The sequence below is a fragment of the Tribolium castaneum genome, chromosome 4 (assembly GCF_031307605.1).
Source record: "Tribolium castaneum strain GA2 chromosome 4, icTriCast1.1, whole genome shotgun sequence".
In the NCBI taxonomy this organism is placed as follows: domain Eukaryota; kingdom Metazoa; phylum Arthropoda; class Insecta; order Coleoptera; family Tenebrionidae; genus Tribolium; species Tribolium castaneum.
The window spans coordinates 8,190,663-8,204,158 of NC_087397.1; the positions used below are offsets into that span (position 1 = coordinate 8,190,663).

The 13,496-nt window shown below is 33.6% G+C and overlaps 2 protein-coding genes across 4 annotated transcripts in view; one reads left to right on the plus strand and one right to left on the minus strand.

Annotated features, from left to right (window-relative positions):
• Positions 1-13,496, minus strand: part of LOC663610 (cytochrome P450 6BS1) — a 106,535-nt gene that overhangs the window by 8,540 nt on the left and 84,499 nt on the right. Inside the window, exon 1 of one of the 2 annotated variants that reach the window (XM_015984978.2) lies at positions 3,867-4,210. The exons of the other annotated variant lie outside the window; for it this stretch is intronic. Coding sequence (XP_015840464.1) covers positions 3,867-3,985 — 119 coding nt within the window. The 5' untranslated portion in view covers positions 3,986-4,210. Of the gene's footprint in view, positions 1-3,866; positions 4,211-13,496 lie in introns of those variants that run through there. 2 annotated transcript variants of the gene reach the window in all.
• On the plus strand, positions 192-5,595 carry BckdhB (Branched chain keto acid dehydrogenase E1 subunit beta). Of its 2 annotated transcripts, none has more exons than XM_015984981.2 (7): positions 192-282; positions 1,911-2,191; positions 2,244-2,399; positions 3,635-3,806; positions 4,871-5,016; positions 5,283-5,369; positions 5,417-5,595. In XM_015984981.2, exons 2-7 carry the CDS (start codon positions 1,925-1,927, stop codon positions 5,555-5,557), a joined length of 969 nt encoding a protein of 322 aa, XP_015840467.1. In that variant the 5' UTR covers positions 192-282; positions 1,911-1,924; the 3' UTR covers positions 5,558-5,595. The 2 variants fall into 2 exon arrangements, with proteins under 2 accessions (XP_015840467.1, XP_974707.1); XM_969614.4 differs by lacking the exon at positions 192-282 and adding an exon at positions 289-530.

Below are 13,496 nucleotides of genomic sequence, written 5' to 3' on the forward strand. Positions count from 1 at the left end.
CTAATTGCTCAACGTTTGTGTAACACAAATACAAATTGCTTTCAGTTAATTATGCTTTAGCAACGAAGCCCCTGTTCCCTGTTGTTGAACCATCATTGACAGTAAATTATTGTAGGTGACCAACATTTCAGTCAATTCATTAATCGATACTTTGCCATTTAACCGGATTCTTATCTTGGCAAGTCAATTATTACGCTCACTTCATATGTGACGGCATTTCTCAACCCAGTTGCTTCGGCTTTCGAAATCTCAAACATCTCTTCACCGATAACAACAAATGATGTAAATTATGCCATATAATGATAATACGTGTTATCAAGGTCAAAAAACCCGAACTTTTTTCAATTCAAATAAACCAGATAGTGCGTGGTGTTTGTGAGTGTTGTGAGTTCATTCGGACGAAATGGCTTTAAATAAAATTTGTACGCTGTGTTTGCAACAAAGCAGAAACGAACTCAGAGTTTTAAATAGTCTGATCAATAAAAGACACCATTTTGTTTACACGCCAGACGTAAAATCACCTGTTAAAGGTAAATGGACGCCGTTCTCACTTGTTACAAACGAAACACGATGAATGCAAAGATAAACACGTCAATGACTTTTTTATTTATTTTAAAGCGAATGTTAAATATTTGACGTGACTCGCAATCGTATTGTTTGCAATCAGATTATTTTTCTGAATAAATTTCGGTGTTTCGATAAAATTACCGAGAACTACTAAGAAAGGAACGACTAACAAAACTACAAAATCGCTAGATTTTTCTGTACTCAAAATTCTAGTACGGTGGAATAAAAATAAAGGCGTTTCGAACGTTATCCTGTTTCGACTTTAAATGGTTTTAAATTAATTTAAATTTAAATACCTAATTCACTAATTGACTAATTGCTTATAAAGAATGCAAAAATTGACTATGAAAAAAAACCACGAGTAAGATTTCCATATCATATCTTTCAAAACACTGCAAATACAATTAAAAAAGCAAAAAAAAAACGTAAAAAAGATAGTTGTAGATCTATTTTTTTCCAAAAGAGACCTTTGGTGTAGGCCCCAAACACCTTCAAAAACGCCTAAGCGTTTCATTTTATACCGGTGGTCAGTATCAAAGAGTTAATTTAAAATTTCTTCAACGATTTGTTAAAGAAACAAAATATATAACATTTTTACATGGATTCCTTTGTAGGAAATTTAGTTCTCTTCAACTTCGTTCCTTACAATTCTCACGTATAAATATATATCTTCAATCATATTCGCAGTGCTTTAAGAAATATAGCAAATTAATAAATAATATGCTTAGGTATGGTTTTTTAAAATTATGTTCTCAATAAAGTGTTTGTTCTAACTTTATCTCTGATTATGTATTAAATTTCTAATTTAGATGTCTTTTACTTTTCCGTTTTTATTTTCGAATACAACTTTAAATAATTAAATTTAGTTTTTCAAAATATTTTTTCTACTGTTCTGCAATTTATGGTATTCCTACACTATATTTTAATAACGTTTATAAAACTTGCTGATACTATCTATATACAGAGTGTAGCAGAAATACGTGTGTTAAATAAATTTTGCTATACTTGACCGCAGTTAAAAATGGAAACGTATTCGTCACTTAAACTTCTTTGAAGGTCTTTGGAACCTAAAACCACTGAAAATCGAGATATTATGTTCCTGTAGACTTTTTTTAAAGAACATTTAATTCTCTAAACTTTCATCCTTAGATGTTTAAATGCATTTTAAATGCATTTGCTGCGTTTTGAAAAGCAAATGGAAAGGAGCGTAAACAATTTTAAATATTTTTATCCATGTTTCTTTTTCTCAGCCGTTTATGAATATAAGCTCAACATTTAAATTAAAACTATTTTCCCGTCTCCTAGTCGATAGTCCTCCGTAGATAGAATAAATCTCGTTTCAGGTGAAACCCAGAAAATGAACATGTTCCAAGCGATCAACAACGCCCTAGACCTGGCGTTGAAACAGGACGAATCAGCCTTAATTTTCGGCGAGGACGTCGCCTTTGGCGGTGTGTTCCGCTGCACGATGGGCTTGCAGTCAAAGTACGGTCCTGGTCGCGTATTCAACACCCCCCTGTGTGAACAGGGAATTGTTGGTTTTGCGATCGGTGCAGCCAACATGGGTTCAACAGCAATAGCAGAAATTCAATTCGCCGATTACACATTTCCGGCATTCGATCAGGTTTAAACTGACACAGTTCGAGTATAATTTCATTTGATAATGCAGCTTGCAGCTGGTGAATGAAGCTGCGAAAATGAGGTACAGGAGTGGGGGGCAATATGATTGCGGAAAATTAACTGTCAGGGCGCCCTGCGGAGCCGTAGGACATGGAGGGCTTTACCATTCACAAAGTCCTGAGGCGTATTTCGCTCATACTCCAGGATTAAAGGTTCGTTAAAGGACGGACGGGGACAATGAAGCAAATATCGTCATTTAATTTATGGAAAACATTCATTTACATGCATATGCTTTATCTACTGGTGAAACACTAGTTGGTGGATTCATCGAATTAATCCTCATACATCAGAACACATATTTCTGTAATTATTTTGTACATATTTACAATACTAAATAGTCAATAATTGATTCGACATAGCTGTTATTTTTGGCACAAGCAGGTCAATTTATGCTGAATGTTATAAATTACTGAATCAGTGCAGATTTTGCAAACAGACTATTTGTGATGCTCCTCAGTGGCGCAGCGAGGAAACTATATTAAAAATGCAAAATCGTATTGTAGGTGTAGGGCAGTGTAGGCGTACATCTGAAAATTATGTTTAAATGATTACATCACTCAGAATTTTCACTCACAGTAGCATTTCATATTTTTCAAATTACAAAAAAGTTGCTAAGTTCGTCCATTGGAAGGACATTTTTTCAACAGATAAAGGTACAAAGATACATATGCATGACTAAAACAAGTAACGAATATACTTTCTCCAATTAAATTGTCCAAAACCTACCTTAACTCGAAAAACGCAATTTTTATCCATTTTAGTGATTTTTCAAAATGAGTTAGCAAAGTCATATTACTCAAATTTCATGTAAAAAAAGTTGTGTTCAGACGTTTCCAGATTACGACTTTTAAGAAAAACGAATGCATATGATTTTAATTTTGATCCTTCGCCAGTTGATCGCTTTTTACCAAAAGTTTTAATTCAATATTCCTCATTTATTTCCTCTCAGTGCCTCAAATTGTCACTTTTCACTTAGACGAAAATTATCGTTAAAGACATAAGGATTTGTAAAAGTAAGCGTTTAAATTTCGCTGTTCGAGGTCATTAATCAATATTGTCATTACAATTACGAAGAAAATTAATTATTAGACTTTTTAAATTGTTCCAATATGTATTCGATATATTTTTGGAGATAAATAATTACGTTGAACGAAATATCAATAAATATCTTCGAAAAAAACTTCTGCAACTTTGGCTGTGCCACTGGTGCTCTTTAAAAATAAACCCAACGTTCTTATTTTGCTCCTGGGGGTTTGTTTACTTCTCTACTCAGTAAGCTCAATAAAAATTGTCTCTTGTATTAAAACTAATTGTTTTCCGCCAATCTCTTTCAGTTTATTGCTGTAAAATGCCAGTAGGCAACCCAACATATTGATTTAAATTGCAGGTCGTCATACCACGCGGGCCAATAAAAGCCAAAGGCCTGCTCTCGGCCTGCATCCGAGACCCGGATCCTTGCATTATCTTCGAGCCTAAGACCCTATATAGGGCAGCTGTGGAAGAAGTGCCTGTCGACGATTACGTTCTCCCGATAGGAAGAGCAGACGTTTTGCTCGAAGGTATTTCAGATTAGGATAAATTTTCGACGTAAACCTAATATTTATCTTATTTAAACATACCTCGAGATCCAATAACGTCCAGCAGCGCAGCAGGAAAGTAAACGCGCAATTCCCATCAGGATGAGTGCACTGCTAAAGCCTATAAAAATTTCGATGGCTTTAGGAAATTGACGCATCATCGCCTGGTTTTTCCGCAAAAACCAGCATAATTTTGTTCACTCGTTTGATTTATTGCGCAGTATTTAGATTGTTGCTTTTTTGTTTACGTGGGTGAAATCCAATTTTATCTCGCTTCTAGTCGCTATTGCGGCTCGATCGAGTGGTTTTGTTGTCGAATGTGGGTTTTAAATAAATCCGGAAGCGACAGATACGATGCAAGTAAACACCGATATCTTTACCAAAAACATCCAGGACGGACGGCTTCTTTAATAAAATAAGATACAACCCTGCAAATGTAGAACACTTGTTGCGCGCGTTCCACCCCAAAAAACATAATTCGAAATTGCTGTAATTATCTAAGGAGGGATCAATAGGGGACCTACTTGAGGTTGTGCAATGTATTCTTCGAAAGGATGTCAATGTTTGAACGTTCAAATTTCTGAATAGATAATAATAATAATGCAGATGTACAGGGCAATTTTAATTTTAATTCACAAAACATTTATTTTCTCTAATAACTCTTTACTAAGGTAATTATTTATATCAATTATTTATGTCAAATTTACTCACTTGTGAGTAGAACTGACCGCTTTATCCCTCTTGTGAGTGAAATTTGATTTCTGTCACCGAAAACAATGGTATAATGTACCTAAAAAACTGCTCCTGTAAGATAAAAGTTTTTTGTAATGAACAAATGGGGTGCAACTGTGAACCATAAGTAATTCTAATAAGTAATAAGTGACGATCAAATTCAATATTTAAAGGATTTATACAAACTAAATCTAAGAAATTATTATTGTTCTTTAATATTATATTATTCAGTTGAAGAAAATTATTAAAAATTACAAAGCTATTGAACAGGTGACAAGCTCTAAATAAATAAAGGATCAATAATGTCTTTCTAGGCAATAATGTGACCTTAATAGGATGGGGCACTCAGGTTCACGTGCTGCTCGAGGTGGCTCAATTGGCCAAGAAGCAATTGAACGTTTCCTGTGAAGTGATCGACTTGGTTTCGATTTTGCCGTGGGATAAAAGCACTGTCTGTCAGGTAATTAAGTAACCTTGTGTTGAATAAATTTATACTCTAATCCAATTCGGCGTAATGGCATGATGGTATCAATAATTATTATCGGGAATCTGTTAACCTCGTCATTTGGCTAATTGCATGGCCGTGGATCGGTGATGGAAATAATTCGTCTCGAATCCGGTTGAAGGAACCGGAAACAAACTTCAATAACATTACCGCATTCTGTTTTTTTCTCAGAAGAAATACTTTAAGGTTCTTTGTTTGATTCAGCGTTTGATTTATTCCAGTCTGTCAAGAAAACCAAGCGAGTTTTAGTCGCCCACGAAGCACCGCTAACCGGAGGATTCGGGGCGGAATTGGCTGCAACAATTCAAGTACTTGCTTATATTAAGCTATTGAGTGAAATAATGCGAATTTGCAGGAGGAGTGTTTCCTGCATCTTGAGGCACCTGTTGTGCGAGTCACGGGCTTCGACACGCCGTTCCCTCACGTTTTCGAGCCCTTCTATCTGCCAGACAAGTGGAGATGTTTGGAGGCGATACGTAACATGTTAGAATATTGAGATTACGGTTAATAAAATGACAACAACACTGCTTCTTATGGCTGAAATTTCTATTGTTTTCGAGCGATTTCCGGGTCGTGTTTATTGAATTCTATTTTTGCAAATAAATTGAAACAACGAGAGCGATGAAAGTCGCCAGAAAAAAGGCAAGTGAACGTTTCCTTACTGGACTAACTAATTTTTTGCGTCGTGTTATTGTTCCGGGGACATTCACTCCGATAATTAATTTATTTGTTAAGTAATAGAAAGACTAATTTGGCAAAAAGATTCCGACCGATTCGTGTTAGCAGACAGTCAGGTGACGAACTTGTTTGGATTCAACGAGAACAAGAATTGTTTATGTAACAATTTCTACATCATTTCCATCCTGGATGACGTCATTCAAGAATCTGGACTAACTATCCGAGAAAAGCAGGTCGTTAGCAATTAAAACAAAAAATTGGAATTACCACATTAAATATTTAACATTTACATTTGCGACTCGTAAATGCTAGACGCTTTTATGGCTGACCCTAAATGAAGGTTCAAAGGTCGAAAAAGTACATCGAAACGCAATATCACACTGTGGTAGGAAGTTGCATTGACACAATCAATAAAATCTGACTTTCAAATTATTAATTTTGACATTTAGTTTATGATTTATATGTGTAATAATAATTGTATTCATTATTTCAGATTTACATGACAAATTATGCACATTATGCACACCTAAGCTTATTTGCGTAGGTCGCAAATCAAAAAAATCTGCTTGATATTTTTGTAAACAATTTGTCCCCTATGACGTTCGAACCAATGCATCAAAACTTTTCATCTAAGTGGTGTTGACTCAAGAATGTGTGTTTTAACATTTAGTTCATTTCTTGCGGGCATAAAACATAATGACTCCACTTAAGATAATAAATTGCATTTAACCAAAAAAACTGGCTTCAAATGTGGGAGCATTTCCGGATATTTCGAAATGTCCGCCCAAAGTTAATTGCAATAAGCAAAAAATTAAATACAATGTTATAATCTTGCCTTAGTAAAGAATTTCACGTCAGACGGCGCCAAACCTTGATTTTTTGCAAAATTTCGCCTAGAGTTCTCATGCAGGAATGCTGTTTTGCATTAAATGATGAAATAAACTCAGTAACTATAACTTGCTACATTTTTTAGTTGACAACTAAGTGATATTTTTCATACTTAAAACTCAGCAAATTAAAGACATGCATTCAAAAAATTAAACATGAAGTGACACAGATTGAACCAAAAGTAATACACAAAATTAAGATCTTGGTTATTAGTCATTTTTCAAAAAAATCTTCGTATTCGTCAATTAGTGACATGACATTATTTGTTTTTGAGTTGTGATGATACTTAATTTTTTAATTGACAATCGAAATTTTTCTTTAATGATTTAGATGCTATACATCTTTATCTTTCTGGTAATAAACAAATAATAATTAAATAAAAATTAAAAAAATAAAAGAAAAAATTGCAATTTAAACATAATGGCCTTTAGCTTTTTGTTCTTGACGTATTTTATAAGCAGCAATTGTTTTTCTTTTTTATATAATTAACATGAAAACACTTTGTTACACTTTGTTAATTTGTTACTTTTTTCTGTTTCTTTGCTAAATTTTGTTGTTTTTTTATACTTAGCAGTATAAATTTATACATCTTTCTGACAATATATATAAGAAAGAAATTAAAAAGAATAAAATTAAAAAATAAAAAACATTAATTTATTAAAATAAAGCCCATTATGTTTAATTATTTAATTATTTTAATTGTTACGATTTTTTATTTTTATTTTTATTAACTGGAAAACGTTTAATACTCAATGACTCATAACTTTTTTATTTTATTTTATTTTTTGATTTTTTTTTAATTTCTTTGTACTTACCAGAAAGATGAAATGTATACTTAAAAGCACTAATCAAAAATGTCAGTTGTCTTTTAAGAAAATTAAAAGTGACGTCATTACTCAAAAACGTATGAAATATCATTATTATGGTGATAAAATGTAGCATTTAAAAAATAAAATCAAACTGTTCGTTTTATTTGAAAAATAACTTATAAAGATATAAATTTTGAGTGTTCCTTTTGCTTCGGTCTGTATTGATAGTTTATTGTGCAGTAAATACTTTCATAACCGATTATCAAACAACATCTTAGAAAATAAAAAAGTGAAACGTTACCAAAAGGCACTTAGTAGTTCACTGTTTACTTCAAGTCTTCACATGATTATATCATTTCACAATTTTATTTTTTGTATGGTTATGCTTCTTTGTTCTAATTATTCGTAGAGGTGTTCGACTCTAAAACCCCAAATCAATTATAAAAGGTTTAACCACAAAAGCTGCAAAAATGGTATGGATAATAGTAACTCCTCACCGACGTAATGACGAAGTAGAAATAGTTATTTTTATCCTATTTATTAAGTAAAGGACATTTGAAAATGCCTTACTCATTACGAAAAAAATACTATGGCAAAAAATTATTCCATAATTTGTATAAAATTCGCTTAAAGTTGCGTTCTCATCGATTTCAAGGTACAATTTGTCGGGTTTTTTACAAAAGTAAAAATATTTCCTGATAATGGCATGTAAATTTGCATCTTGAATAAATCCTTTGGCATGCAACATTTGAAGCGAAAAAATCGAATTATGGCATAATGATACACTTTGCTTTCGGTCTCGTTTTGCGAACTGCTGGCAATCAAGCACTCATCAGTTCGATATAACCATGTATCAGGCGATATTCTCGTCGATAAATTAAAGTTGCAGGCAAGAGTCGTGAAAGAAAATAATGTGCAAACGTGCGAACCCACCCCTATCGTTGAGAAACAAACGATCACACCTGTGCACGTAAGCGATGATCAGTGAAAGTGATTTGTCAATAAAATTGTGACCCGACGTTTTCGTCCTTGACGTCTATGACACGGCGCTTTATTAATCAAAATTCTGCTGCAGATCAAGGGCATCAGAGTTGACAGGAAATGTTAACACGGATCGATTCGCTTCAAAGCACCACATTTAGGACCAGAACAGAACTAATTAATTAGCGAATTTCTGTATGGCTGCCGAGTCAATACAAGACGGATCGGGTGCTAACGCACGACTTGACTGCGAAAAAATATGTCAAGCACTTCTTCGCTAACCCGCTGACATTTTCTTTTGACAGTCTTGACACAGATTATCTAAAAGTAGCAAGCGATTCTTCTCTATTTTCGCATGTAATGAGTCTGCCTACACCTTGTTCCAGCTCTGGCAACTTCATCAGACTCAGAAAGGACGCCTGCTGGCGGCAGCAATTTCCTTAACGTGCAGCAAATTAATAAACATGAGAGCTATTTTGCATGGATTATTTCGGGACGTGGTGCATCCACCGGTTTTGATTGAAAGCAAAAATAAATCACTAGCTTGTTTTCTGTTTATTTCACAACGTGAAAAAACATATTATATGTCAAGGTAACCATTGGCGTCCGTTTTGTAATTGCGCCTCACTTTGCCAACAAAAGCCCGATTTTTGGTGACTGTAATGAGCTCGATTTTCACACTGTTTGTTGCCTCATCTCACATTTTTTGAATCTCGAAGTAACGCTAAAACGGCACTATAAATTACTTCAATTCATTGTCGCTGTTTTAGTTTCTGAAGTGAAATAACTACGCATTTTATGCCATCTAATAAAAAGGTGTTCGAAAATAATACTCTCAAACTTTATTAACTTTTTAATTACTCGTTATCTACTCTTGAAAAGCATTCTTTTCGCGTCGTGATTTGCATCATTACATAAACACAACGAACCTTGATTGGGGAATTTGTATGCTGCACTCGCAGGTTTGGTAATTAATCAATTTGCCAACCTTGGTTTGCTAATATGATTTTTTGCCGAATTCTTCTCAATTTTTAATTAAATGCTAATACATGGTCCAATGAACCTTTTTGAGTGTGATGACATTTACGGAATATTAAGATAATTACATGTCATTTTCTCTAAAGGTTGCTAAAAATTATGGAAATGCAGGCTGACCGCATTTATTGAACAATTATCTGATTTAAATATGATGAAAACTAGTGGGACAACTATTTCATAAACATTCCGATAACATCGGCGAGAGAGTGGTGAATCTATCAGCCAGTGTGATCGTTTATTGCGTTGACTGGGATTTTAGATTTGCATTTCATAACTTAATTTATTCAATAACGGCACACATTATTTTAATTAGTTTAAACAATAATTTCTCGTTCTAATAATAATTTTGAAATAGCGGCTGCATTATAAATTCCATTAACTAATTACAATATAGCATTCTATACTTTTGATATTTAAGAGATTATAACTTACCGATATTAACTTAATTGCACTGGCGAAGCCACAAATACTGAAAGCGATTACCTTATGTGGATAATTTACGATAAAATGCATGATTTAAATAGGCAAACAGCGATCCACGCGATTTATGAAGCGTTTACGTTTCAGCGAGTCTTTTCTTTAGTAAAAATATTAATCATCAGTGTTGTTCCCTGATTAGTTAAGTTCCCTTCAAACTTTTTGAGGTGTTACAAGACTAGGGCCATATATTACCAAAGTTATTTGTAAAGGAATTTACTCGTGGATTCTTCCCCAACTTCCACAACTTGTAAAAACTCCAATTTTTCTTAGTCCAGGTTTCGAACGTGCGCCTATCCAGACAAAGGATCATTGTGTCGATTATTTAAGAGTGAAAAGTCAAAAAATTTCGAAAAAATGCGGGTCAGGGCCGAATCGATTTTATTCAGCGAATGTGGACTGACAAGCATATCAAGTAAATAATATTAAACAATCAAATTAACATATCGAACGGACTTGGTTGAACGAAAACAAGAGATAAAAACAATCAAGGACTCGCCTAAGCTTGGGTGTGGTAGCAACAGATTCATGCATTAGATTTGCTCAGACTTGTTGTCAACACCTTCTCTTTTATTGCCTAGAAAGGAACTGGGGAAATCGATCGAGGATTTTTTACACCGCGGCCCGCCGTTTTCAATCCTTTTCGCATTTTTCAGTAATCTCATTACGCAACGAATTAAATTATGTTAGAAAAAATCGCGTCGGTGGGTAAATAAATTTTACCTCAAATGAAAATAAATTAAAATTATCGGTTTTCGGGAAAAAGCTCACACAAGGCTTGAGCAAATTAAGCGAAGGAGTTCGCAACTAGTTACGAATTAAAAAGCCCAACTATGTTAACGCTTAAAGTTTCGAAATTTGTGTACCGTTAAGCACGTAATTGAAAAGGATCTGGCAAAAAAGTGTAGAAAAGTTTTAAATGGTGATTATTTCTTTCCCAGATTAGAGTGTAATGTAATAATTGATGTTGTAATAGCGTGGAGTTGATTAAACCGGTAAAAAATGCAATCAACTCGAATGAAATTGTACTACAATTTGTGACTAAATATAAAGCTGATTTACCACAAATCGATATTATTCAATTTTAATTAATTATTATTGAACTAAAAGATTCGATTCGTTTTTTACACATTAAATTTTAATCGACGTTCTCGAGATCAATAACGAATGGAGACCGGACTTTACGAAACTTTCCTAATACGCAATTTTTAACGGCTTTACTTAAAACTAGAAATATATTTGTTTACTTAAAAATCGAAATATTTGACACCCTTTATACTTTTCCTAAATTCCTAAATTGAAATGTATCCTAAATGAGTTTTTAATCCTACAGCTGTGTTTAACCTTCCTAATTTAAATATTTGGAATTTTTTTCAATTTTTTTATTAGTATTTAATTTAAAATCATTTTCATTATATAAAATTTATATTTCACATCTAAAGATTTTTTGTTTCTCGGCTACTAGTATTTCAGCTTTTTAGTTTCTTAATTTTCCTATATTTCATATTATTCTGTTCCTCAATTTTTCAGTTTTTCAGTTAATTTTATTTTATCTTATCTTATTAATGTTCTTTCTTTGTAGTTTCATTGTTTATTTTTTATCACTCCTTCAGTCACTTAGATGCACAGAATTTTTATTCAGTTTTTTTTAAGTCAGTTTTTTAGCTCTCAGTCTCTTAAGGAGCGGTTTATACTAGAAGCATCATTAATCTAATCCACAATTAAATGTGTGATTAACTGACCACGTGACCAAATTGAAGCAATTTGGTTGGTCCATTCACGAACAACTTTGAACAACGAATTAAATTTTAACAGAGCTTTTTATAAACCGTGTAATTGGATTTATCAATGAAAAAATATCGATAATGCAGAGGTGCCTAATTTTTTAGTAGATACAGTGGAAAACGAACTAATTTTACAATAACAAATTTAGAACATTTAGGTTCAACAATTAACTAACTTCTGTATTTTTTGTGTAATAGTAGTAGATATTTTAAAGATTTTAACGAAACTTAATTTGCGTTCGTGTCTTTGTAATGGAATTTATTGCAATAAAAATTATGTTTTCATTTTTTCTCCAGTAGGAATCAATAAAAATGTATCCCAAATTACCAAGTTTTAATACGTAATTGCTATTTTTGTACAACCTTTTTGAACAACTAAATAAGGTTTTTAACTTCCTAAATATCCGGTCTCTAATAACGAAATGCTGGGAGTCTTGAAATTTCAAAAATGTTCTCGCAGGGTTATTGCGTTTGACTTTCATTAAAATTTGCTCAAGTTTATTTTCATTTTTATGCTTTAGAGAAACCTCATAGCCCCAGTCTCATACCTCTTTCAACTTTATTTTTATCAAACCAATCTAACTGCAACCGTTTTATTGTGTTTCTAGTTTTTCTAATTAAGCTTACTTTTAATCCTGTTGCAACTCGAGGCAAGTTATTGTCGATTGTTCCAGCCTTTGTTCTGGGAGAGTATGTGGAGAAATTAAGGGAGCGAATCTCTTAAAATCAGCAAATTGGTTCTATAAAAGGCGGACCTGATCTGGCTGATGATCAAGTTCAGCAAGGTCCTTGGACCGGTCCTGCCGGTTGCTAATCGGCAAAAAGGCACTTAAATCATTACATTTCAAAAGTTGAGGAGGTTTTATAGTAAAACATTCAACTAGTTGCGTTATAATCGGGTGAAAACAACTTGTTGGCTCATTATTCTTTGCGAGAGTATGTAGAACAAAGGAGACAAAGACAAATAAGTAAAAAAATGCGTTAGCCGATCGATTCCGCGGCCTGTTAGCAGTGACATTTCAGTTAATGCCGTGAGATGTCAGCAGCTTGTGCCGGTCGAAAGCCGCAGCAATGTTGACGGTAGTTGATATCCTTGACAAGGACGTTAGTGCGGGCGGCTAGTGTTGTGTTAGCCCCCCTTGTACCCCATCGGTCTCCCTCTCTCTTCCGCCGTTCCAAACTGCTTCAGCTGAGCAATTCACATTCGATTTCTAATTCCAGCTTTCTTGAGGCCAACATTCCAAATTATTACAAAATGTAACACAACGAAATAACATATTTTAACACTAGTGCACCGAATTACCGATGTCGAAAAAATTACTAGAGTGTGACTTGGACTGGAGTTTTGGCGAATCGATCAAAACAGCTCACTGCGATTGTGACAAGTCATTAATAGAGTCTGTGCGATTGTTAATTACGACACAAACAACATAATTGCTTTAATAAGAAATTTAAACATTTTCTTGTAATCGGGTTACGATTTGAAAGTAATCCACACGGTTAATGGCATCATTCAAGATGATACGGCGAGGCCGTTGGGAGCATGCCGATTACATTGAACGATTATTACTTAATTGGGTACATTGGCTTATGCATTGATAAGTCACGTCTTACCGATTTTGACGCTTTTTTAAGAGAATGCACACCGAATTATTCAAATTTATGAAAGTAACTGTTTGAGAAGAAATATTATTAAAGTCGTAACTTCCTAAATGTCAAGATACCAAAACAATATCTAATTACTTTCTATTTTCTTTACTTCTTCACGTCGTCATAATAT